The sequence below is a fragment of the Salmo salar genome, chromosome ssa13 (genome assembly GCF_905237065.1).
Source record: "Salmo salar chromosome ssa13, Ssal_v3.1, whole genome shotgun sequence".
Taxonomy (NCBI): Eukaryota; Metazoa; Chordata; class Actinopteri; order Salmoniformes; family Salmonidae; genus Salmo; species Salmo salar.
In genome coordinates, this window is record NC_059454.1 from 40380685 (window position 1) to 40407601 (window position 26917).

At 43.9% G+C, this 26917-nt stretch overlaps 1 protein-coding gene across 4 annotated transcripts in view; it reads right to left on the reverse strand.

The window, feature by feature from the left end:
• Positions 1-72: 72 nt before the first annotated feature.
• LOC106567104 (6-phosphofructo-2-kinase/fructose-2,6-bisphosphatase) overlaps positions 73-26917 on the reverse strand; it is a 31578-nt gene continuing 4733 nt past the window's right edge. Inside the window, exons 1-14 of one of the 4 annotated variants that reach the window (XM_014135999.2) lie at positions 20838-21158; positions 15843-15968; positions 15619-15715; positions 8512-8578; positions 8124-8198; positions 7873-7929; positions 7653-7774; positions 7138-7345; positions 5097-5243; positions 3072-3176; positions 1941-2070; positions 1703-1765; positions 1569-1633; positions 73-1460 (exon numbers count right to left, since the gene is read on the reverse strand). In XM_014135999.2, coding sequence (XP_013991474.2) covers positions 1401-1460; positions 1569-1633; positions 1703-1765; positions 1941-2070; positions 3072-3176; positions 5097-5243; positions 7138-7345; positions 7653-7774; positions 7873-7929; positions 8124-8198; positions 8512-8578; positions 15619-15715; positions 15843-15968; positions 20838-20943 — 1428 coding nt within the window. In that variant the 5' untranslated portion in view covers positions 20944-21158 and the 3' untranslated portion in view covers positions 73-1400. Of the gene's footprint in view, positions 1461-1568; positions 1634-1702; positions 1766-1940; positions 2071-3071; positions 3177-3877; positions 4587-5096; positions 5244-7137; positions 7346-7652; positions 7775-7872; positions 7930-8123; positions 8199-8511; positions 8579-15618; positions 15716-15842; positions 15969-20837; positions 21184-26917 lie in introns of those variants that run through there. The other 3 variants (XM_014136000.2, XM_014136001.2, XM_045693267.1) reach the window with 3 other exon arrangements.

Consider the following 26917-nt stretch of genomic DNA (forward strand, 5'->3'; position numbering starts at 1 on the left):
TTTAATTGCAACCAACATTGTGTTTCTGACACCTAGCTACCACATAAGTATCATCAATAATCACAGAATGTCTCCAAACATAATATTTGTTTATTCAGTCAAATGTGATTTCCCTGTGTTTTATATATTTCCACACTATGAGGTTGGAATAATACTGTGAAATTGTGAAAATGAGGCGGCAGGTAGCCTAGCGGTTAAGAGTGTTGGACCAGGAACCCGAAAGGTCACTGGTTGAAATTCCTGAGGCGACTAGGTGAAAGATCTGTCGATGTGCCCTTGAGCAAGGTGCTTAAACCGAATTGCTCCTGTAAATTGCTCTGGAGAAGAGCATCTGCTAGATGATAATTCCTTTTAGTGTAAGAACTGTTTGAAAAGACTGCCTGAAATGTCAGCCTGTTTTGGTGGGACGGAGTTTGGCCTGCCTGGTGACATCTCCAGGTGGTAAATTAGTTAATAGACCAATAACAAAGCCAGTTCCAAACCTCTCTGCCAATAACAGCTAGTTCTCAGTTTTCCCTTCCCCAGTCAGACCACTAACAGACAGTCCTATCAACATTCTTGCTTGAGAAACTTGTCTTAGCTAAGAATCTATTTTTGTTTCTTTAAATTGTTTTTAAACAATCACAGTAAGGTACATAAAACAATTAAAACGGCTGCATTGGACCTATAACAGTTCACTAGAATGGATGACCTTTTGAACTTTACTTTCACTTAAGTATGATCATTTATCCTGCAGCCTAATGTAAGAATTGCCTGAGAAAATGTTTGAATGACAACATGTTGGGCCACTTTCACATTAGTGCCAAACTACTTCTGACACCACCTGTCTGACTGCGCTTCACTAAATGTCTGGTATGAGACACCAGGGTCAGATTGAGCAGACCGAGGCATATTGCTTGCACATTATAGGTCAATAAACAACACATGCTCATTCAGTACTTGACTTTAGCCTATGTTGCCACAGAGGAGGAAGAAATCAGTCAATTGTCCCCCTCAGTGTTTTTATAGGCAGTGGGGTTTGTCATATTTGATCTTGTATTCATCCAGTCTTCTCCCTTGTCTTTTTTCCCCCTTTGCCACTTGCTGCGTTTGACAAGGTTTAACCTGAAAAGGTACGCAGTCATAATTGATTGAAAATAAAGTTTAAAGCATAATTATGGTCCTAGAGTCCATATCCTCTAAATCAGGGGTGGGCAACTCCAGTCCTCGGGGGCCTGATTGGTGTCACACTTTTTCTCCATCCCTAGGAAACACAGCTGATTAATCAAATTGCATTCTAAACTGAAGATCATGATTAGGTGATTATTGGAGTCAGGTGTGTGAGCTGGGGCTGGGGCAAAACTGTGATACCAATCAGGCCCTCGAGGACTGGAATTGGCCACCCCTGCTCTAAATCATATTCAAAAGTGGTCAGGAATAGTCTTCAAGGCCTCTTCTGGGTCTCTAGATACGTCCACATTCTACAACAACAATAACACAAATGGAGTCAGTGTTAGATTTGCGGAATCTATTATACTTTTTTTTAAATATTGTGCTTGCAATAAATGTACATGTTTTGTAAAGCTCACCCCAGGTCTCTCTCTGTGCGTGTTGACTGCCTCAACATTTAGGAAAACATGCTCCACTTTACATCCTGTATCAGGAGCGAAAGAGCCATGAGTGAAATTGAAATTATGAAATTATTCATTTGACAACAACTTACCATAGGCCACCGGTGTAAGTTTGAGCACCGTATGAAGAGGACATTTTAGGTATGGCAACTCATCTGTGGAGAGAAAAGGTTGTACATCTTAGACCTAGTCTCTCCTGACAGCCTTGCAACCAGCGCACATGCAAGATTTGGTTCTGGGTGCTGTGATTATCTTTGACCTGACAAGCTTCATTATCTTAAGACAATACCAAATAAACCCATATATTGTTGAACTGTTGTCCAACTGTACCTGCGGTTTTGTCTAGTAAGTAGGCCAGCAGACAACGCATGACAGCTTGGTGACACACAACCAGCACATTCTCCTGTCTCTCCAGCTCCATAATCACTGGCTCCAGACGGTGGACCAGGTCTTCATATGACTGTAGTAGAGAGAGGAAAAATAATCGGACCAACAAAAAATAAGAAATTTTTCCCACTATTGCACCAACCTGAACCATACACTACATTTTCTTTCTTGCCTTTCCAGCTCGGCTTGGCTCAGCATTGTGAATCAACCCAGAGACAGATAATATAGGTATGTTATAGGTAATATCGCTAGGTGTTGTACTAATATCGCTAGGTGTTGTACTAATATCGAAAGATGTATTAAGATCGCTAGGTGTTATACTAAGATCGTTAGGTGTTGTACTAAGATCGCTAGGTGTTGTACTAAGATCGCTAGTGTCACGTCCTGACCAGCAGAGGGAGTAATTGTATTAGTTTTGGTCAGGACGTGGCAGAGGATTTGTGTTTTGTATGTATTTCTATGTTCTGTCTAGTTTAGTTTTTCTATGTTTAGGATTGGGTGTTGGACTCTCAATTGGAGGCAGGTGTTTCTAGTTGCCTCTGATTGAGAGTCCTATATATAGGTGTGTGTTTGGTTTGGTATTTTGTGGGTAGTTGTCTTTAGCACTGCTGTAGTAAGTATAGCCTGTTAAACTGTTGGTCTGTCGTTCTTCGTTTTGTTGTTTTGGTGTTCACTTTATTTAAAATAAATATTCAAGATGAGCATCCACATTCCTGCTGCGGTTTGGATCCTCTCTACCTGAAGACAGCCGTTACAGCTAGGTGTTGTGCTAATATCGATAGATGTATTAAGATCGCTAGATGTTATACTAATATCGATAGGTGTATTAAGATCGCTAGATGTTATACTAATATCGATAGATGTATTAAGATCACTAGATGTTATACTAATATCGATAGATGTATTAAGATCGCTAGGTGTTGTGTTAAGATCGCTAGGTGTTATACTAAGATCGCTAGGGTATGTACAGTACTAAGGTCGCTACAGTATGTCTGAGAGTAATGTACAGTGTATGTATATTTTGTGTGTATTTGGTGAGCAATGCCATGTGTGGTGAATTAAGACGGGTCCTACCTCTCCCTTGGGGTAACGGTAGCGGTACTTGTCCTGGTCTCTCAGTGCAAACTCCTCTGGGTGGTTGTCCTGGATCTCCTCATACGTCAACTCCTCACACACACCCTGACGAGGAACGGACGGTGCAGGGAAGATGTCAATGAGTGGTACAGGCACACACAATGATGAGTAACCTATCCTGAGACCCAAAAACTTCTGTTAGCTCTTCGGGGTAATGCCTTATCTTTAGCTCAGTAGGCTACTACTGTCATAAGCGTCATAAGGATTGGACCAAGGCGCAGCGGGTAAAGTGCTCATCTTCTTAATTTATTAGTAATAACACCTAAACAAAAGAAACAAACGAAACAGTCCCATAAGGTGCACAGACTATACAGGAAATAACCACCCACGACAACCAGCTCCCTCTAATTGGAGGTCCTACCAAAAACCCAACATAGAAATAAAAAAATAGATTTAAACATAGAACCTAAACCAAAAACACCAAAACAAACACCCCCTGCCATACCCTGACCAAACTACAATGACAAATAACCCCTTTTACTGGTCAGGACGTGACAGTAGCCCCCCCCCCCAAAGGTGCAGATCCCGAATGCACCTCAAAATCAAAAACAAAAACCCCACAAAAACAACCCCAAACTTAAAGGGAGGGTGGCCACCGTCAACGACGGTCCCTGTGCTACACCGGCCCCGGGCTGAGGGGCGTCGCTGGAGGCCCCGGGCTGAGGGGCGTCGCTGGAGGCCCCGGGCTGAGGGGCGTCGCTGGAGGCCCCGGGCTGAGGAGTGTCGCTGGAAGCTCCGGGCTGAGGAGCATCGCTAGAGGCCTCCTGCGTGGAGCTGGGACCGGTGTCCCCGGACTGGGGAGACTTACAGGAGATTGGGTGCGGGCACGGGGCACACTGGGCCGTGGAGGCGCACCGGTGGTCTGGAACTCAGGGCTGGCACACCCCGTCCTGGCTGAGTAGTCACTGTAGCCCGGCACGGGCGAACTGTGCTGTGCTGGAGAGTGAGGGCTGCCATGCGTAGAGCAGGCGCAGGGTAAGCTGGACCGAGGAGACGCACTGGTGGCCAGATGAGCTGCACCGGCGCACTTCTCCCTGGCTGCCGGCCAACTCTTGCCCGGCAACGCTGCGGAGCCCTTACTGGCCACACCGGACTGTGCGTGCGTATGGGCGACACCGTGCGCATTTCTGCGTAGCTCGGTGCTCTCCTCGTCACCCGCTCCCCACGGTAAGCACGGGGAGTTGGCTCAGGACTCCACCCTGACTCTGCCCAACTCCCCGTGTGCCCCCCCCAAAAAAATGTTTTTGGGACTGCCTCTCACACTTGCCTTTATACAGCGCCTCATAATAGCGCCGCTCTGCCTTTGCTGCCTCCAGTTCCTCCCTTGGTCGCCGGTACTCCCCAGCCTGCCTCCAGGGTCCCTTTCCGTCTAAGATCTCCTCCCATGTCCACGACTCCAAATATTTCTCCTGCTGCTCCTTCTTCCGCTGCTTGGTCCTTTTTTGGTGGGTGGTTCTGTCAGAGGCGTCGAAAGGGACAGACCAAGGCGCAGCGGGTAAAGTGCTCATCTTCTTAATTTATTAGAAATAACACTTAAACAAAAGAAACAAACGACGAAACCGTCCCATAAGGTGCAGAGACTATACAGGAAATAACCACCCACAAAACACAAGTGAAACAAACCTCAACTAAATATGGCCTCCAATTAGAGACAACGACAACCAGCTGCCTCTAATTGGAGGTCCTACCAAAAACCAACATAGAAATAGAAAACTATATTTAAACATAGAAATAGAAAACATAGAACCTAAACCAAAAACACCAAAACAAACACCCCCTGCCACGCCCTGACCAAACTACAATGACAAATAACCCCTTTTACTGGTCAGGACGTGACAACTACATACAGTCTTGTGGTGTACAGGTGACCCAATTGGTCACACATTCACTGTAAACTGTATATACACGTGCAGTACACACTCACATAAAATGTATGCTTAAACTCAGCAGTAAACACTGACTTACTGCATCAATCTCGTTGAGAGCCTTCCACTGCTCATAAGGGATCCCCAGATGCTCTGCAGTCTGGATGGTTCTCTTCATATGACTGGTCCACACCTTCAGATCCTTTATATGCTGGCTCTTGATGAAGGTTCCCAGGGCAGTGGCATACTACAGGGACAGACCATGTTCACAGGGAGTGGGGGGGATTGTTTACATAATAATTTGCTTTATTGTCCATTTTCTTTGCGGATAATTAAATTGTATCTTTGTTCTTTCAACCCAACTCTCTTAGACATATTTTAAATGTCACATGCACCAAGGTTTATGGCTTTTTCTGTCTACATAAGGGTGGGACCAATACGTTGAGTCATTGGGTGGGACAATAGAATTACAATGCATTTGGAAAGTATTCAGACCCCTTGACCTTTTCCACATTGTTACGGTACAGACTTATTCTAAAATGGATTAAATAACAAATGTTCCTCAATCTACACACAATACCCATAATGACAAAGTGAAAATAGGTTGACAAATTATTGCAAATATATTAAAAATAAAAAACAGAAATACCTTATTTACATAAGTATTCAGACCCTTTGCTATGAGACTTGAAATTGAGCTCAGGTGCATCCCGTTTCCATTGATCATACTTGAGATGTTTCTACAACTTGATTGGAGTCCACCTGTGGTAAATTCAATTGATTGAATATGATTTGGAAATTCACACACCTGTCTATATAAGGTCCCACAGTTTACAGTGCAATATCAGAGCAAAAACCAAGCCATGAGGTCGAAGGAATTGTCCGTAGAGCTCCGAGACAGGATTTTTGTTGAGGCACAGATCTGGGGAAGGGTACCAAAAAATGTCTGCAGCATTGAAGGTCCCCAAGAACACAGTGGCCTCCATCATTCTTAAATGGAAGACTCTTCCTAGAACTGTCTGCCCAGCCAAACTGAGATATCGGGGGAGAGGGCCTTGGTCAGGGAGTTGACCAAGAACCCGATGGTCACTCTGACAGAGCTCCAGACTTCCTCTGTGGAGATGGGAGAACCTTCCAGAAGGACATCTCTGCAGCACTACACAAATCAGGTCTTCATGGTAGAGTGGCCAGACAGAAGTCACTCCTCAGTAAAAGGCACATGACAACCCACTTGGAGTTTGCCAAAAGGCACCTAAAGGACTCTCAGACCATGAGAAACAAGATTCTCTGGTTTGATGAAACCAAGATTGAACTCTTTGGCCTGAATGCCAAGCATCACATCTGGAGGAAACCTGGCACTATCCCTACGGTGAAGCATGGCAGGGACTGGGTGACTAATCAGGATCAAGGGAAAGATGAATGGAGCAAAGTACAGAGAGATCCTTGATAAAAACCTGCTCCAGAGAGCTCAGGACCTCAGACTGGGGTGAAGGTTCAACTTCCAACAGGACAACGACCCTAAGCACATAGCCAAGGCAATGCAAGAGTGGCTTCGGGACAAGTCTCTGAATGTCCTTGAGTGGCCCAGCCAGTGTCCGGACTTGAACCCGATCAAACATTTCTGGAGAGACCTGGAAATAGCTGTACAGCGAGGCCCCCCCCCCCATCTACTTTACAGAGCTTGAGAGGATCTGCAAAGAAAAATGGGAGAAACTCCCCAAATACAGGTGTGCCAAACTTGTAGCATCATACCCAAGAAGACTCGAGGCTGTAATCGCTGCCAAATATGCTTCAACAAAGTACTGAGTAAAAGGGTCTGAACACTTATGTAAATGAAATATTTCATTTATGTATTTCTTTTTTGCACAAAAAAAAACTGTTTTTGCTTTGTCATTATTGGGTATGTGTGTATATTGATGAGAGAAAAAAAACATTTAATCAATTTTAGAATAAGGCTGTAACGTAGAAAAAGTGGGAAAACAGAAGGGGTTTGAATACTTTCCGAATGCACTGTATATCTGGATTAAAACAATGATGTCATATTAGTCTCTGGTGACAGCCTTAACATTAGAATGTTAGCTGATTAGGTTCTGGGTGCCGAGATGAATGTCATAAAGACAGAGCCTGTGTGGCCTACTGACCTTATGACCCCTGGGAGAGAGTCCGGAGTCTCCCCCAATGCAACCCAACAGGTTCATATTGCTCTCCCCGTGGCGGCTCAGGTAGATGGAGCGCGGCGTGACGTGGATGTTCATGAGGTAGTAGACTATCCGGCTCTGGATATGGTCCCGCACACAGTTCACCAGGTACCTAGAGCCCACGTTGAAGATTTTGATGTAAGACAGGCGCCTTGGTAGGAGAGATATAGAGAGAGCCACATAGGGAGACAATTATTCTCTAAGACAGGTGCATGACACGATTACATGTAGGGGAAATATAGGGAGACAGAAGAATAGATGGATTTTGTGTTAAGCAAGTATTTTTTTCAGTTTAGTTCTTACTCTTTCTCTAATTCGTGGAGAACAGCTGTTAGCATAAAGCTTGGCCCCAGATTTGTTTGTGGCAAAGACCATACAGGAGTTGGCAAGACAGTACAAACAGATCAGGGACCAGGCTAGTTGGCATAATCTGAGAAGCATCAATGACAGAACTCTACCTGTCTTTCTCATCATCCAGTGGCACATAGGTTTGCTTGTAGCACTCGATACGTTTCAGGAAGTCTGCCAGTGCCTCCTCCTTGTCACAGTTCAGATAGTCTGGGCTGCTCACCTTCACGTCCTGGGACAAAGGTCAATGTCACAGTGTAGAGTTTAAAATCTTAGAAACATAGAGCCCTCTGGTATTTGAGAGTGAAGTTTGAGAGGAGACTTTCTCACCGTAATATTCTGTGCAATGATGTCTGGATCATCACAAATGGACTCCACAAAAAATACCTGTGAGGAAAATTCAGTTGTTCAGAGAAAGTGAGTAGTGTTCATTATTCCATTTTTTTTTTTTTTCTAGAGTTCAAAATTGAGGTTTAATGTATATCACCATCTGAATATGTATTTAGCTGGTGCAGTTGTAGAATAATTGTTTATTAATGATGTATAGTAGCAGTTACAGGACTGCCTGCACCGGAACCTGCCTTATAGCCTTTTTCCTTGGCAAAGCTCACAATGGATACCCTCCTCTCCCGTGTTGTGTTGGTGGCATCAAACACCTGGAGGGAAGAGGACATTCCACTCACTGTTGCAGAACTTTGTGGACTTCTGATGCTAGGAGGAACAGTGGGTACAGTGTATATTTATTTAACCATTATTTAATCTGTAACTCCCATAGTAGTCATAATCCCTTTTTACCCAGGGGGACCTTGGAAGTGTAAAGTATTTGATGTCCAGTGTGTCTGTACAGTATGCGTGAAGTTCAATGCCTTGTCGCCCTGAGTACTGTATGTCTCACTCATATATGAGGTATGGTGTGTGTCTATCGACTGTCAGCTCAGAGGGACAGTTTTAAGTTGTCCTCTTACTCACAGCTACTTGTCCATGTTCCTTCGAGAAGTAGATAACTACATCTTTAAGGGCATTTGAAGCACAGGCCCTGAGAAAGAAAATACAGGGCGAAATCATTGGATTAACAAACCACAGAAAGATAAATCGTACAACACAAAAGGACTTAGCAAATCAATTGTTACATAATACTACACACAAACCACCACAGTCCTAGGGAGCCTTCCTCTGCCCAGGCGTTGCTGATGCATGCCAGATCTTACAATACCTGGACAGGTATTTTATGTATCAGCTAACCACATCATATGTTATAGCAATTAGTCAGTCGATGACGTGGCACGCAAACATTGGTCGATGCAGTAGGAGAACGCTGCTATAGACTGTGTCCGAATTGTCACACCACAAATTTGAGATCAGAATTTTAACAATCACAGTGTAAGAAAGCCTGTTCCTTTAAAGCACTCGGTGATGAAGTCACAGCTATCACAAGCTGGCAGAGTGTTTAGTGCATTACCAAGTGCAGCTCGCCACCTACTACTGTGAACACAAATTTCAGTTTTGGACATTATTTTCTTTCTGACCAATTTATTCATTACTGTGCGTGAGTACAGTCAATAGTATAAGAATATTTTCATCATTATTACAGCATTGTGTGTCTCGTTTTTATGCTAGATACATTTTCGCCTGTAATTGTTAGCTGGTTAGTCTATTGTTGCAAGCTACTTGTATTTTCGTTTCAGTCATTGGATTATTATAACAGATGAGAGTTGTATCTTGTTTGTTATTGCTAAATGAATGTGCCTTATCTTAGTATTGATGCCATTGTATTCATGTTTATTATTTTCAAACCACATCTTGAATGGATAAATTGACATTTAATTGGATAATCACAGCTGAGTGACATGGCACAGAATTGCAAACATTGTTCATCTCCAATCAACATTAAAGAACCCTAAACTGAGGAACTGTCTCTTTCACCATCTCTGTAATAGTGTAATGCCCAATGCAGGAGATGAGAAGCAGGTACAGGGAGTGAACCATTTAATATAGACTGACATGCAACGGAACAAGAACAGCGTCTGGACATAAACACGACAAACAATGCAACTACAGGGAATAACACAGAGGAGCAGACATACATTACCATTCAAAATTTTGGTATCACTTAGAAATGTCCTTGTTTTTGAAAGAAAAGCACATTCTTTGTCCATTAAAATAACATAAAATTGATCAGAAATACAGTGTAGACATTGTTAATGTTGTAAATGACTGTTGTAGCTGGAAACGGCTGATTTTATATGGAATATCTACATAGGCGTACAGAGGCCCATTATCAGCAACCATCACTCCTGTGTTCCAATGGCACGTTGGGTCCTTAGCTAATCCAAGTTGATCATTTTAAAAGGATAATTGATCATTAGAAAACCCTTTTGGAATTATGTTAGCACGGATGAAAACTGTTGTTCTGATTAAGGAAGCAATAAAACTGGCCTTCTTTAGACTAGTTGAGTATCTGGAGCATCAGCATTTGTGGGTTAAATTACAGGCTCAAAATGGCTAGAAACAAAGAACTTTCTTCTGAAACTATTCTGAGGATCTGGTGACCCATGCCAAATCTTTTCAGTCTCCTGAGGGGGAAAAGGTTTTTTTGTGCCCTCTTCACAACTGTCTTGGTGTGTTTGGACCATGATAGTTTGTTGTCTTGACCCGCTCCACTACAGCCCCGTTGATGTTAATGGGGGCCTTTTTGGCCTGCCTTTTCCTGTAGTCCACGATCAGCTCCTTTGTCTTGCTCACATTGAGGGAGAGGTTGTTGTCCTGGCACCACACGGCCAGTTCTCTGACCTCCTCCCTATAGGCTGTCTCATCGTTGTTGGTGATCAGGCCTACCACAGTTGTGTTGTCCGCAAACTTAATGATGGTGTTGGAGTCATGCCTGGCCACGCAGTCCTGGGTGAACAGGGAGTATAGGAGGGGACTAAGTACACACCCCTGAGGGGCCCCAGTGTTGAGGATCAGTGTGGCAGACGTGTTGTTGCCTTCCCTTACAACCTGGGGAAGGCCCGTCAGGAAATCAAGGATCCAGTTGCAGAGGGAGGTGTTTAGTCCCAGGGTCCTTAGCTTAGTGATGAGCTTCGTGGGCACTATGGTGTTGAACGCTGAGCTGTAGTCAATGAACAGCATTCTCACATAGGTGTTCCTTTTGTCCAGGTGGGAAAGGGTGTGGTGTGCGATTGAGATTGCATCATCTGTGGATCTGTTGGGGTGGTATGTGAATTGGAGTGGGTCTAGGGTATCCAGGAGGATGCTGTTGATGTGAGCCATGACCAGCCTTTTACAGCACTTCATGGCTCCCGAAATGAGTGCTAAATGACGGTAATCATTTAGGCAGGTTACCTTCGCTTCCTTGGGCACAAGGACTATGGTGGTCTGCTTGAAACATGTAGATATTACAGACTCAGTCAGGGAGAGGTTGAAAATCTCAGTGAAGACACTTGCTTTGAGTACACGTCCTGGTAATCCACCTGGCCCGGCGGCTTTGTGAATGTTGACCTGTATAAAGGTCTTGCTCACATCGGCTACCGAGAGCGTTATCACACAGTCATCCAGAACAGCTGGTGCTCTCGTGCATGCTTCAGTTTTGCTGGCCTCAAAGCGAGCATAAAAGGCATTTAGCTTGTCTGCTAGGCTCGCGTCACTGGGCAGCTCGCGTCTGGGTTTCCCTTTGTAATCTGTAATAGTTTGCAAGCCCTGCCACATCCGACGAGCGTCAGAGCCGGTGTGGTAGAATTCAATCTTAATCCTGTATTGACGCTTTGCTTGTTTGATGGTTAGTCTGAGGGCATAGTGGGATTTCTTATAAGCGTCCGGATTAGTTTCCCGCTCCTTGAAAGCGGCAGCTCTAGCTTTTAGCTCAATGCGGATGTTGCCTCTAATCCATGACTTCTGGTTGGGATATGTAGGTACGGTCACTGTGGGGACGACGTCATCGATGCACTTATTGATGAAGCCAATGACTGAGGTGGTTTACTCAATGCCATTGGATCAATCCCGGAACATATTCCAGTCTGTGCTAGCAAAACAGTCCTGTAGCGTAGCATCCGCGTCATCTGACCACTTCCTTATTGAGCGAGTCACTGGTACTTCCTGCTTTAGTTTTTGTTTGTAAGCAGGAATCAGTAGGATATAATTATGGTTAGATTTGCCAAATGGAGGGCAGGGGAGAGCTTTGTATGCATCTCTGTGTGTGGAGTAATGGTGGTCTAGAGTTTTTTTTCCTCTGGTTGCACATGTGCCTACTGGTAAAAATGTGGTAAAACTGATTTAAGTTTCCCTGCATTAAAGTCCCTGGCCATTAGGAGCACCACTTCTGGGTGAGCATTTTCTTGTTTGCTTATGGCCTTATAGAGTTGGTTGAGTGCGGTTTTAGTGCCAGCATCGGTCTGTGGTGGTAAAATAGACGGCTATGAATAATATAGATGAGAACTCTCTTGGTAGATAGCGTGGTCTACAGCTTATCAAAATGTACTCTAATTCAGGTGAGCAACACCGAGACTTCTTTAATATTAGACATCGCTCACCAGCTGTTATTGACAAAAAGACACACAACCCCACCCCTCGTCTTACCAGGCGTAGCTTCTCTGTTCTGCCGGTGCATGGAAAATCCCGCCAGCTCTATATTATCCGTGTCGTTGTTCAGCCACGACTTGGTGAAACATAAGATATTACAGTTCTTAATGTCCCGTTGGTAGGATAATTGTAAGTCATCAATTTTATTTTCCAATGATTTCATGTTAGCAAGTAGAATGGATGGCAGTGAGAGTTTACTCGCTCGCCACAGATTCTCAGAAAACAGCCCGATCTGCGTCCTCTTTTCCTCCGTCTTTTCTTTGGGCAAGTTCCCGGAAGAGCAGTATATCCTTCTTGTTGGACTCGTTAAAGGAAAAAGCTTCTTCCACTTTCTGGTGAGTAATCACTGTTCTGATGTCCAGAAGTTCTTTTCGGTAGCAGAAACATTATGTACAAAATAAGTACAAAAATAAGTTGCAAAAAAACCAAAAGAGCACAATTGGTTAGGAGCATATGAAACGTCAGCCATCCTCTTCGGCGCCAATTTAAACAGCGGCTCCTTTACACACCCCTGGTGTTGGTTCCCCGGCATGTTAAATTAACACTTAGTTAAATTAACACACTTTTAGAGTTGATGCTGTTAAACTTTCTCAGTGTTATGGTATTTTTTTGCTAGTGAATGTGTTTGAATTAAAAGTAAACCCTTTATGACCATATATTATACATTTCATAAGGCCTTTAGTTATGGCCTTAGTTATCCTCAACATTATAGCCTTCCCTGTGGCTCAGTTGGTAGAGCACGGTGTTTGCAATGCCAGCATGGTGTGTGCAACGCCAGGGTTGTGGGTTCGATTCCCACGGGGCCCAGTACAAAAAAAAATGCATGAAATTGCATGAAATGTATGTCACACAGATAAGAGCGTCTGCTAAATGACTAAAATGTAAATGTCAAATTGTGGTCTGAAAATCCTGGCTCACGTGCCACATCAGACATGCAAGTCACAATACACTGGTTTGTGAAGTGATTAGTCATTCCTATCAAAATCCAGCCAGAGGGAGGATGTTCAACAATTGGAATATTTTATCACCCACGACCTGCATTCAAAATGGCTGCTATGGTGAAGGACTTGACAAGACTACCCAACCCATCTAAACTGGAACAACCATCTCGATAACAATAAGTCCAACCCCTACAAATTGTATTTCCCAAAGATTGGAAAGCAGCTGTGGTCATCCTCCTCTTCAAAGGGTGGGATACTCTTGACCCAAACTGCTACAGACCTATATCTATCCTACCCTGCCTTTCTAAGGTCTTCGAAAGCCAAGTTAACAAACAGATCACCGACCATTTCGAATCCCACCGTACCTTCTCCGCTATGCAATCTGGTTTCAGAGCTGGTCATGGGTGCACCTCAGCCACGCTCAAGGTCCTAAACGATATCTTAACCGCCATCGATTAGAAACAGTACTGTGCAGCCGTATTCATTGACCTGGCCAAGGCTTTCAACTCTGTCAATCACCACATCCTCATCGGCAGACTCAACAGCCTTGGTTTCTCAAATGATTGCCTCGACTGGTTCACCAACTACTTCTCCGACAGAGTTCAGTGTGTCAAATCTGAGGGCCTGTTGTCCGGGCCTCTGGCAGTCTCTATGGGGGTGCCACAGGGTTCAATTCTTGGGCCGACTCTCTTCTCTGTATACATCAATGATGTCGCTCTTGCTGCTGGTGAGTCTCTGATCCACCTCTACGCAGACGACACCATTCTGTATACTTCTGGCCCATCTTTGGACACTGTGTTAACAACCCTCCAGACGAGCTTCAATGCCATACAACTCTCCTTCCGTGGCCTACAACTGCTCTTAAATACAAGTAAAACTAAATGCATGCTCTTCAACCGATCGCTGCCTGCACCTGCCCGCCTGTCCAGCATCACTACTCTGGACGGTTCTGACTTAGAATATGTGGACAACTACAAATACCTGGGTGTCTGGTTAGACTGTAAACTCTTACCGATCCTCGACTTTGGCGATGTCATTTACAAAATAGCCTCCAATACCCTACTCAACAAATTGGATGCAGTCTATCACAGTGCCATCTGTTTTGTCACCAAAGTCCCATATACTACCCACCACTGTGACCTGTACGCTCTCGTTGGCTGGCCATCGCTTCATACTCGTCGCCAAACCCACTGGCTCCAGGTCATCTACAAGACCCTGCTAGGTAAAGTCCCGCCTTATCTCTGCTTGCTGGTCACCATAGCTACACCCACCCGTAGCACGCGTTCCAGCAGGTATATCTCACTTGTCACCCCCAAAGCCAATTCCTCGTTTGGCCGCCTCTCCTTCCAGTTCTCTGCTGCCAATGACTGGAACGAACTACAAAAATCTCTGAAACTGGAAACACTTATATCCCTCACTAGCTTTAAGCACCAGCTGTCAGAGCAGCTCACAGATCACTGCACCTGTACATAGCCCATCTAGATCTAGCCCAAACAACTACGTCTTCCCCTACTGTATTTATTTTGCTCCTTTGCACCCCAGTATTTCTACTTTGCACACTCATCTACTGTCAAATCTACCATTCCAGTGTTTTAATTGCTATATTGTATTTACTTCGCCACCATGGCCAATTTATTGCCTTTACCTCCCTTATCTCACCTCATTTGCTCACATTGTATATAGACTTATTTTTCTACTGTATTATTGACTGTATGTTTGTTTTACTCCATGTGTAACTCTGTGTTGTTATATGTGTCAAACTGCTTTGCTTAATCTTGGCCAGGTCGCAGTTGTAAATGAGAACTTGTTCTCAACTTGCCTACCTGGTTAAATAAAGGTGAAATAAAAATAAAATAAATAAAGTATTGTTTAATATCAATTAATAAATCAATGTGCATGAGGAAGCACAGATATTAAAACAAATTGTTATAAGAATCAACCTGCAACAAAGCATGCTGGGAAATATGATAATGAAGACCCTCCCATTTGTTTTTCACAAAGATTTTTTTTATTTAACCTTTATTTAACTAGGCAAGTCAGTTAAGAACAAATTCTTATTTATAATGACGGCCTAGGAACAGTGGGTAACTGCCTTGTTCAGGGGCAGAACAACAGATTTTGACCTTGCCAGCTTGGGGATTCGATCCACTAGCCTTTCGGTTACTGGCGCTCCAACGCTCTAACCACTAGGCTCGTTAACAGAAATGAACTTAACACAGTCAAGTAATAACACCATGCAGTGTTGATTCCACTGTGATTGAAATAACACTTCATTTATTCACCACATGTGGTGTCAATTTCAATCCCCCTGGTGTTAACCCCACTAGAATCAACACTCAGATAGCACTCACAACAATGTTTACCACAACACCGAGATTTGAACACTTGCAAATTTGCTGTGCACCCTTTTCCCTATATACTGTTGTGCAGTGCTACTTTGACAATGCACAAAAGGTAGTGGAAAAGTCTAGCATTATAGGGAAATAGGGTGCCATTTCAGACGCCACCATAGCTTCATAACATTGATAGAGCAACCCGTCAAACCTGCAGCATCACGTACTTGCGAATCTGCATGGCCTCCTCATTGTCCGGTCTGAAGAACTCAAAGCTCTTGTAGCTCTGGACTGCTTCCCTGCGATACTGGCCCAAGTTGAAGACTAGACGATAGATGATAGACAATAGGGGCCGCAGAGCGAAAGACCATCAACTCCAGTCCTCAGTGATGTGCATGGGCACTCAAGCACACCTCAGATCATTGAACTTGGCTAGTGTGTGTAAACTGACCTTTTGTGGGAACCCCTATCCAGTTGAGATAGCGGGTGAGCTTCTTGGATATGTATGTCTTCCCCCTGGCAGGCAGTCCAACCATCACAATCAGAGTTGGGGAATTGGTGAACTGGGGCACGGAGGCTGGGGAAAAACAAGACAAACACCATAGGAATCTATTGTACATGCCTGGTGGGTAAATAGAGGGGTTATCTATGAACACTTTGACAATGGCACAACTCAATGGTGGGAGTAAACACTACATTCAAGTGTGTGTGTGTGTGTGTGTGTGTGTGTGTGTGTGTGTGTGTTCGCAAACATAATGCTCACCATCTCATCAAGAGAGGGGGCACCAGGGGACAGATAGCTAAAATATCAGCTAACCAGGGCACACCCATCAGATCTGCTCCCGAGTGGTGCAGCGGTCTAAGGCACTGCATCTCAGTGCTAGAGGTGTCACTACATACCCTGGTTTGATTCCAGGCTGTATCACAACCGGCCGTGATTGGGAGTCACATAGGGCGGCGCATAATTGGTCCAGCGTCGTCCGGGTTAGGGTTTGGCCGTCATTGTAAATAAGAATTTGTTCATAACTGACTTGCCTAGTTAAATAAAGGTTAAATAAATAATAAAAAAATACAAGATCTCCCAATGGAATTGTTTGAGTCATCATTGTTACCATGCTATGTCTTACCAGAGGTATACAAATGTGTTCTGCATAATAATCATGGCCCAAGTAATTAGTCAACTCCTTTGAGAGTGTAGGCCTACCTCACTATACCCTGAGCACCACAGAGTATCCCATGCAGCCAGTCACATGGGTGACAACACCACCCTGAGGACAGTACAGTACCAGCATCTTGTTCAGCATGATATTTCATCATAGAAACACAAAAACTGGAACAGAAGCATTCAACAGGATATATTAGACCAGTCAATATAGTCATGCTCAAACTGCATATACCCATAAACTCCAGATATAATTTCTCATATCAGAAATTTAATCAGCTCCACTTACTCTAGCGGAGACTTATAGTACAGTGGGCAGTAAGGGGCCGATTCAGACCTAGGAAGGCCTTTCCTACGCATGCCTTTCCTAATCACTTTGGTATTCAAACGTACCTTATTCAGTTGCGTAATACAATCTGCAGGTGTGGCTACGTCGCGTGCTCTGAATACATTTCATTTAACAGCTGAAAACTCTCCGCTAGCTAACAGATTTTGTATTTCACTTAGTTTGAATTTTGTCGACAGACTCACTAGAATATTTATTGAGAGAACGGGTTCAGAATATTTGGGCTCAATTAAATAAATCCTTCTTAATATATGCATATTTATCTCCGTTTCAGCACCAATTGGTAGATTCAAAAAATACTCTGATCCTGTAGATGATTTAGGTTTAGGAAAGTATTCATGAATAATAAAAAACAGGTTTGGAGAGACTTTACACATGAAAGAAAGGAAATAGTGGTTTGATTCATTCTGAAATGTGCCACATTCAGTTCTTCAACCCATGGTAATGTTGAAAGATTAGTGTACAATAGTAGGTTATACCCTCCTCTACTGCCTGCACTAACCATGGAACGGTGTGATGACAACACCAGGTATTTGTCACGTCCTGACCAATATACGTTGTTATTTTCTATGGTAGAGTGGTCAGGGCGTGACAGGGGGTGTTTTTGTGTTTGTTCTATGTTCTCTATTTCTATGTTGTATTTGTAGTTTGTCTATATCTAGGTTGGGGTTTATTGGGTTGACCTTCAATTGGAGGCAGCTGTTCCTCGTTGCCTCTAATTGGAGGTCATATTTAGTAAGGGTGTTTTTTCCTGTTGTTTGTGGGTAGTTGTTTCCTGTTTAGTGTATGTTCACCTGACGGAACTGTTGTCGGTCGTTTTGTTGTTTTTGTATTAGTGTTTCATTAAAAGTAAATTATGAGCACTTCACAGGCCGTGCCTTGGTCCCCTTTGTACGACCCCCGTTACAGAACTACCCACCATGACTGGATCAAGCGGCGTGCCCGGGCAGAGATGGACACCTGGTCGTATGTGGAGTGGATGGAGAGGAGAAACTGGACTTGGGGCCAAGTCATTGCTAGATATCGGAGCCTGCCGGGGAAGAACGAGAGGCAGCCCCAAAACATTTTTTTGGGGGGGAACACGGGTAGGTTGGCTGGGCCAGGGGTGAGCCCTGAGCCAACTCCCCGTGCTCATTGTGGTGAGCATGTGACTGCTTCTCGCACTCTCTCTCCGGTACGCCTCCATAATCCAGTACATCCTGTTCCTGCTCCCCGCACTAGCCCTGAGGTGCGTGTTACTAGTCTGGCGCCTCCAAAGCCAGCCCCACGCACCTGGCCTCCAGTGCGCCTTCATAGTCCAGTAAGTCCTATGCCTGCTCCTCGCACTCTCCTTTCAGTGCGCAGCCATAACCCGTTACAGCCAGTGCCTGCTGTGAGCACTCGGCCATAGTACTTCTTCCCAGTCCGGTGAGACCGATTCCTGCTCCTCGCACTCTCCCTCCAGTGCGCATCCATAACCTGGTACAGCCAGTGCCTGCTGTGAGCACTCGGCCTTCGGCGGTGGTCTGCAACCCAGAGCCTTCGGCGGTGGTCTGCAACCCAGAAGCTTCGGCGGTGGTCTGCAACCCAGAAGCTTCGGCGGTGCTTGGCGGTCCGAAGCCTCCGAAGATGATCCATGAAGCGGTGGGATCAGCGGGCGGTGGGGGTATAACGCCCGGAACCAGAGCTGCCGCCATATACATTTTTTCACCCTCCCTTCCCTCCCTTTAGGTTTGGGGTTGTTTTTGTGGGGTTTTTGTTGTGTGCATTCGGAGTCTGCACCTTTGGGGGGTTATTTTCTATGGTAGAATGGTCGGGGTGTGACAGGGGGTGTTTTTGTTTGTTTTATGTTCTCTATTTCTATGTTGGATTTCTAGTTTGGGGTTTATTGGGTTGACCTTCAAATTGGAGGCAGCTGTTCCTCGTTGCCTCTAATTGGAGGTCATATTTAGTAGTGGTGTTTTTTCCTGTTGTTTCTTGTTTAGTGTATGTTCACCTGACGGAACTGTTGTCGGTCGTTTTGTTGTATTAGTGTTTCATTAAAAGTAAATTATGAGCACTTCACAGGCCGCGCCTTGGTCCCCTTTGTACGACCGCCATTACAGTATTGCGCCCTGCGTCGGGTTCACACTGTTAAGGCTTGGTCTGAGCTCCACTCCGTAATGATATAATTAGCCTACATGTCTTTTTTTATATGATTAACTGTTACTAATGATCCTCAGCAAAAACCACATGGACGTGATGGCATTTACAGAGGAAGAAAAATGAAGCTAAACGAAACAATGTAATTAAATGGAATGATAATGCAGCCTATACCAACTGAAGGGAACTAACAGTAAATTGCCAACTGAATATGTGTGTTTATTAGGCCTACTGACGGTCGATACTAATAGTGGCTAATATTTAACATGATAGAAATAGGAAACAGAAAAAGTCTGATAGCCAAGAATAAATACATTCGAGAGTGCCCATCCCTGCAAGTTAAAAGGCCGTACAATTTAAATTCTGTCTAATGGCACAGCATTTCATTAACTTGACTGTGGGAAAGTTGATATGCTTTAGTTTGCTGTCATAGGACTGATTTTACATTTGTCTCTCGTGATAAGGTGAATGGTGTTATTTCTATCAACAAAAAACATACATATTCATTATTTCCTCTCGCAGAAAGGTTGTGGAATTCTTAGGGAATTAAGTCAAGGTCAGAATACAGCGTATCTGTAGACACATCTCTGCCACACCTTCATTTCTTAGATCTCCACCCCGAACGAATAGCGGGTGAATAGTATGCTATCCTCATGCTTAAATTCAAGGTCAGAATACACATAATGATAACATTTGGTTCCATTTACATACGCTTCACCTGGGTCACAATCGGCCCCTAAGAGGGATGATATACAGTAGGAGAACCAGGATATATAGAATGTGATCCAGGTCCTCCCTGTGTACTCTGTATGAATGACTGCAGCGTCGGCATAAAGTATACAGTGGTGTAAAGTACTTATGTAAAAATACTTTAAACACTTAAGTTGTTTTTTGGGGGTATCTGTAATAAAATTTTACTTCACTAAAGAAGTAAAGAAAATTATGTACTTTTTACTCCATACATTTTCCCTGACACCCAAGTAAAAATTGTCCCAGTCGTGCACTTATCAAGAGAACATTCCTGGTCATCCCTACTGCCTCTGATCTGGCGGACTACCTAAACACAAATGCTTCATTTGTAAATTAATGTCTGAGTGTTGGAGTATGCCTCTGGCTATCCGTAAATAAAACAATTTACAAAATGTATGCTGTCTGGTTTGCATAATATAAGGAATTTGAAATGATTCCTACTTTTACTTTTGATACTTAAGTATATTTTAGCAATTCCATTTACTTTTGATACTTAAGTATATTTAAAACCAAATACTTTTAGACTTTTACTCAAGTAGTATTTTACTGGGTGACTTTCACTTGAGTCATTTTCTATTGAAGGTATCTTTACTTTTACCATTTTAGTACTTTTTCCACCACTGACAGTATCCATGCCAATGATGTCATGCAGGTCACAGGACAGTGTTAAAGCAGGACAGCAGAGAGCAGCACTGTAATCCCAAGGCCCACTTATTCCATTGAGAGACAGATGCCTGCCATCAGCGTGATGACGTTTATTCTCACACACAGGGCATGGGGAGGAGAGAAGGAAGCCATAGAATAGATCTATGAGTGTCACAATATGAAACAATCAGTCTTAACTTAGCAACAAGAGCAACATTTGAACACTCATCCACCTGTTGTTTCAGATAACTTTCCCATGGCTCATACTAATGAATGAATTAAGAAGTTGAGAGGAAAGAAGCGAGAGAAAACAGAGAGAAGAGAGGGAAAGAGAGAGAAAACGATAGAGAAACAGAGAAACAGAGAATGAGAGAAAGAGAGAACTTGACAGAAAGCCAGGCTGAGTGGTTCTTCTCACTTACAGCCTCTCCTGCGATTTAACTTGCAGCCTCCCATCCCCAACCATGGCACCCAGATCTTGAGCAGCGGAGTCTGCGTGAGCTCATTCTTCTCCTGGTCTGTGGTCATGTCGGCACTCGGCAAAGCACAGACAGACAGTCATGCAACACAGCACAGTCCTCCAAGCCCGGTTCAGCGGAGCGAGCGTGAGCGAGGGAGACAGGAGCAAGACAGAAGCTTGTTTCAATGAATTTTTGCGCAGTCACCTGACTGTTACCAAGGAGAACGAGGGGAAGTGGGAAGGGGAGGTCCTCTAGGATATCGCCCCAAATGGCACCCGATTCTCTATAGTGCACAGTTTCTTGCCAGGACGAAAGTGCCCTGAAGTAGTGCACTATGTAGGGAACATGGTGGATTTTGGGACATGATTTATAGCTCTGTAGTTAAGCCATGCTGTTTCACTGCTACTCAGCAGTTAGTGAGGAACATGGCCAGAGGAAACTCAAATCTCCAGCCAGTAGGGAGGAGGAATCACACAGTCACACACATCTGTGTTGTGTTGGTGACATGGCACGAAAGCATTAAATATATCAGCCCTTTTGAGAACAAGCTCATGAAAAATGAACAGTTTAACCAAAGTTAACTGTTACTGTATAATGAACTGATCAGAACATTTTATGTCTTGATGCTATCGATCTATTTCACTTGATACATGCTGTGTATAAATATCACTTGCGTTTAGAGACAGTGTGGTGTTACTCAATTATGCCACAAGGTGGCAGTTGGGAGTCAGAGTTCACAGCTCCCCTTTGAAACGCTGATCTAGACTAGAGGAATGATCAACTGGCTCTGTTACTGACGTTTCTGTAGCCTGCAGCAGCAAACATATGGTTTTGTACATTTCTCTTGCTATCTTTAATGCCATGTCACCACATGTGTGATTCCTCCTCTCTATTGGCTGGAGTTTTTAGTTTCCTCTAAAGTAGTACCCTCTGGACATGTTCCTCACTAACTGCTGAGGAGCATTGAAACAGCATGGCTAAGGGCTACATCCCGAATGGCAACATATTCCCTACACAGTGCACTACTTGAGAGCCCTATGGACCATGGTCAAAAGTTGTGTACTGGTATATTTAAGCAATAAGGCCTGGGGTGGTGTGGTATATGGCCAATATACCACGGCTAAGGGCTGTTCTTATGCGTCACGCAACGCAGAGTGCTAGGACACGGCCCTTAGCCAGGGTATATTGGCCATATATCACAAATCCCGAAGGTGCCTTACTGCTATTGCAAACTGGTTACCAACGTAATTAGTGCAGTAAAAACGATCTGATATACCACGGCTGTCAGCCAATCAGCATTCAGGGCTCGAACCACCCAGTTTATAATTACATTTAGAAACAGTGTGGTGTTCATTAATTATGCCACAAGGTGGCAGCTGAAAGTCAGTGTTCAAAGATAAACTGGCTCTATGGTTACTGACACTCACTTGTCTGTAGCCTGCAGCAGCAAAAGAAACAGACAATATGTTTGCTGCTGTCTGTCAGCTCTGGTGCAATCATTCTCACTCAGAAAATATCTGACTTTGTTGACAGTAGTTCAACAAGTTACTAAGGTAATAAGGCAACACGCTATCACAGTCTCATGTTAGAATTTGACGTTCATCCATGTTTCTCAAATGTCAAATTTCGAACTTGTTCCAAGCGTTAAATTTCAAAGTGTTTAAGATTAAGTTTAGGCATTAACTCCGAATGGTTAAGGTAAGGGTTAAGGTTTGGGGTTGGCTTAAAACAAAAATATCAAAAACAACTTTCTATCGCTAGATTCAAACATGCAACCTTTTGAACCAGAGCTAGATGCTTACGCCCATCCCCATCCCCTTCCACAATGCCCTACCAGTATCATGGGTGACCTGCCTGAATAAGGTACTAACCAGATTAAAGAATTAGACAGCTGACAGCCTTATATGAGACATGTGCAGTCCCTGATCTGATCACATTACAACTCATTTACTCATTTACAAGGATTTTGCTACGCTACACCCGCAGTAACATCTGCTAAATACGTGTATGCAACCAATAAAATTAGATTTAATTGAATCCAGTGGAATTTTAAAGGGAAGAAGCATCATGGATTAGATCATGTGATAAATAGATCATATATCCTGCCAGCTGTCACGCCCTGACATTAGAGAGCCGTTTTATTTCTCTATTTGGTTAGGTCAGGGTGTGATGTGGGGTGGGCATTCTATGTTGTCTATTTCTTTGTTTTTGGCCGGGTATGTTCCTAATGAATTGAAATGTATGCATTCACTACTGTAAGTCGCTCTGGATAAGAGCGTCTGCTAAATGACTAAAATGTAAAAAATGTAAAATGTCTAATCAGAGGCAGCTGTCTATCGTTGTCTCTGATTGGGAATCATACTTAGGCAGCCTTTTTCCACCTGTGTTTTGTGGTTAGTTGTTTTCTGTTTCGTATCTGTACAAACATCATGAACACTTTCCACGCTGCGCTTTGATCTCGTTCCGATGACAGCCGTTACACCAGCAGGCAGGGAAAACTGTTTGAAATGACTCCATTACAACAAGATTACAACCAGTTGTAAACTGACATTTTCAACCAGCTTTGCCTATATCCTCTGGCTGCTTATATATACAGTGTCTTACACCTGAGAGTTTAGTAGTCTTACATTCAGTGGTAACATTATTTGGACCATTTCCACTGTGGGGTTTGCTGTAACAATTGTGACTTACAACTTATCAAGGCTGAGATGGGCATAAAAACAGGATACTTTTGAATAAAACGATGTGGTCAAATTCTAACAGAGACAGACAGACAATTAGTTTGTAAATTAGTCTGACAGCATCTTGGCCTGTGCCAGTACTCCCAAACAGGTAATGCCAAATCAAATAAAATACAATTTTATTGGTCACATGCACATGGTTAGGAGATGTTATTGCGGGTGTAGTGAAATGCATTTGCCTCTAGTTCTGACATTGCAGCAATATCTAACAAGTAATCTAACATTGCCACAACAACTACCAAATCCACAAAAATCTATGTAAAAGGAATGGAATAAGAATATATACCTATAAATATATGGATGAGCAATCGCCGAGCGGCATAGGCAAGATGCAAAAGATGGTATAAAATACATTATATAAATATGTGATGAGTAATGCAAGATATGTAGACTTTATTAAAGTGACTAGTGATCAATTTATTAAAGTGCCCAATGATTTCAAGTCTGTATGTAGGCAGCAGCCTCATTGTGTTAGTGATGGCTGTTTAACAGTCTGATGGCCTTGAGATAGAAGCTATTTTTCAGTCTCTCGGTCCCAGCTTTGATGCACCTGTACTGACCTCGCCTTCTGGATGATAGCGGGGTGAACAGGCAGTGGCTCGGGTGGTTGTTGTCCTTGATTAACTTTTTGTTTTGGCCTTCCTGCGACATCAGGTACTGTAGGTGTCCTGGAGGGCAGGTAGTTTGCCCCCGGTGATGCGTTGTGCAGACCGCACCACCCTCTGGAGAACCCTGCGGTTATGGGTGGTGTAGTTTCCGTACCAGGCGGTGATGATTCCTGATAGGATGCTCTCAATTGTGCATCTGTAAATGTTTGTGAGGGTTTTAGGTGACAAGCCAAATTTCTTCAGCCTCCTGAGGTTGAAGAGGTGCTGTTGCACCTTCTTCACCACGCTGTCTGTGTGGGTGGACCATTTCAGTTTGTCCGTGATGTGTACGCCGAGGAACTTAAAACTTTCCACCTACTCCACTGCGGTCCCATTGATGTGGATAGTGTGGTGCTCCCTCTGGTGTTTCCTGAAGTCCACGATCATCTCCTTTGTTTTGGCGTTGAGTGAGAGGTTGTTTTCCTGACACCACACTCCGCGTGCTTCACCTCCTCCCTGTAGGCCGTCTCGTCGTTGTTGGTAATCAAGCCTACTTCTGTTGTGTCGTCTGCAAACTTGATGATTGAATTGAAGGCATGCATGGCCACGTAGTCATGGGTGAACAGGGAGTACAGGAAGGGGCTGAGTACGCACCCTTGTGGGGCCCCAGTGTTGAGGATCAGCGAAGTGGAATTTCCTACCTTCACCACCTAGGGGCGGCCCGCCCGGAAGTCCAGGACCCAATTGCATAGGGCGGGGTTGAGACCCAGGGCCTCAAGCTTAATGATGAGCTTGGAGGGTACTATGGTTGAATGCTGAGCTGTAATCAATGAACAGCATTCTTACATAGGTATTCCTCTTGTCCAGATGGGATAGGGCAGTGTGCAGTGGGATGGCGATTACATGGTCTGTGGACCTATTGGGGCGGTACGCAAATCTAAGTGGGTCTAGGGTGACAGGTAAGTTGGAGGTGATATGATCCTTGACTAGTCTCTCAAAGCACTTCATGATGACAGAAGTGAGTGCTACGGGGAGATAGTCATTTAGTTAAGTTACCTTCTTGGATGCAGGAACAATGGTGGCCATCTTGAAGCATTTAGGGACAGCAGACTGGGATAGGGAGAGATTGACTATGTCCGTAAACACGCCAGCATTATCCTCAAAGTGGGCAAAGAAGGTGTTTAGTTAATGTGGAAGCAAGACGTCGGTATCCGTGACATGGCTGGTTTTCTTTTTGTAGTCTGTGATTGTCTGTAGACCCTGCCATATACGTCTCATGTCTGAGCCATTGAATTGCGACTCCACTTTGTCTCTATACTGACATTTTGCTTATTTGATTGCCTTGTGGAGGGAATAACTACACTGTTTGTATTCGGCCATATTCCCAGTCAACTTTCCATGGTTAAATGTAGTGGTTTGCGCTTTCAGTTTTGCGCAAATGCCGCCATCTATCCACGGTTTCTGGTTATGGTAGGTTTTAATAGTCACAGTGGGTACAACATCTCCTATCCACTTCCTTATAAACTCACTCACCGAATCAGCGTATACATCAATATTATTCTCTGAAGCTACCCGGAACATGTCCTAGTCCACGTGATCAAAACAGTCTTGAAGCGTGGATTCCGATTGGTCAGACCAGTGTTAAATAGTTCTTGTCACGGGTACATCCTGTTTGAGTTTCTGCCTATAGGAAGGGAGGAGCAAAATGGAGTGGTGGTCAGATTTGCCGAAGGGAAGGCGGAGGTAGGGCCTTGTATGCATTGCGGAAGTTAGAGTAGCAGCGATCCGGAGTTTTGCCAGCGTGAGTGCTGCAATCAATATACTGATAGAATTTAGGTAGCCTTGTTCTCAAATTTGCTTTGTTAAAATCCCCAGCTTCAATAAATGCAGCCTCAGGATATATGGTTTCCAGTTTGCATAAATTCCAGTGAAGTTCCTTGAGGGCCGTCGTGGTATCGGCTTGAGGGGGGATATACACGGCTGTGACAACAATAATGAGAATTCTCTTGGGAGATAATACGGTCAGCATTTGATTGTGAGGAATTCTAGGTCAGGTGAACAAAAGGACTTGAGTTCCTGTATGTTGTTACAATTACACCATGAGTCGTTAATCATGAAACATACATCCCCGCCCTTCTTCTTCCCAGAGAGATGTTTATTCCTGTCGGCGTGACGCACAAAGAATCCCAGTGGCTGTATCGACTCTGACAGCATATCCTGAGAGAGCTATGTTTCTGTGAAACAGAGTATGTTGCAATCCCTAATGTCTCTCTGGAAAGCAACCCTTGCCCTAATTTCGTCTACCTTGTTATCTAGAGACTGGAAATTAGCGAGTAATATACTCGGAATCGGTGTGTGGTGTGCGCGCCTCCGAAGTCTGACCAGAAGGCCGCTCTGTCTACCTCTTCTGCAACAATGTTGTTTTGGGTCAGCCTCTGGAATCAGTGCCCGTAACACAGCTGGACGTTCTTGTATCTTTAGTGTCAGACCTCATACCAACTGTTACCGATTTACCTAATCGGCTACATTCTGGGCAAATAGAATTGTATGCCTATTGTCAGTTGGCATGTTAAAAAGGTTATGTAGCAAACGTAATATTCTGCAGTAGCCTACAGACAGTGTTTATGCTTTTCAGTAATGATCACAGTGTCTAGATCTGTTTTTGTTAGTAGAGCCCAAGGAGAGAGAGGAACATGCTATCCTTGCCGACTGA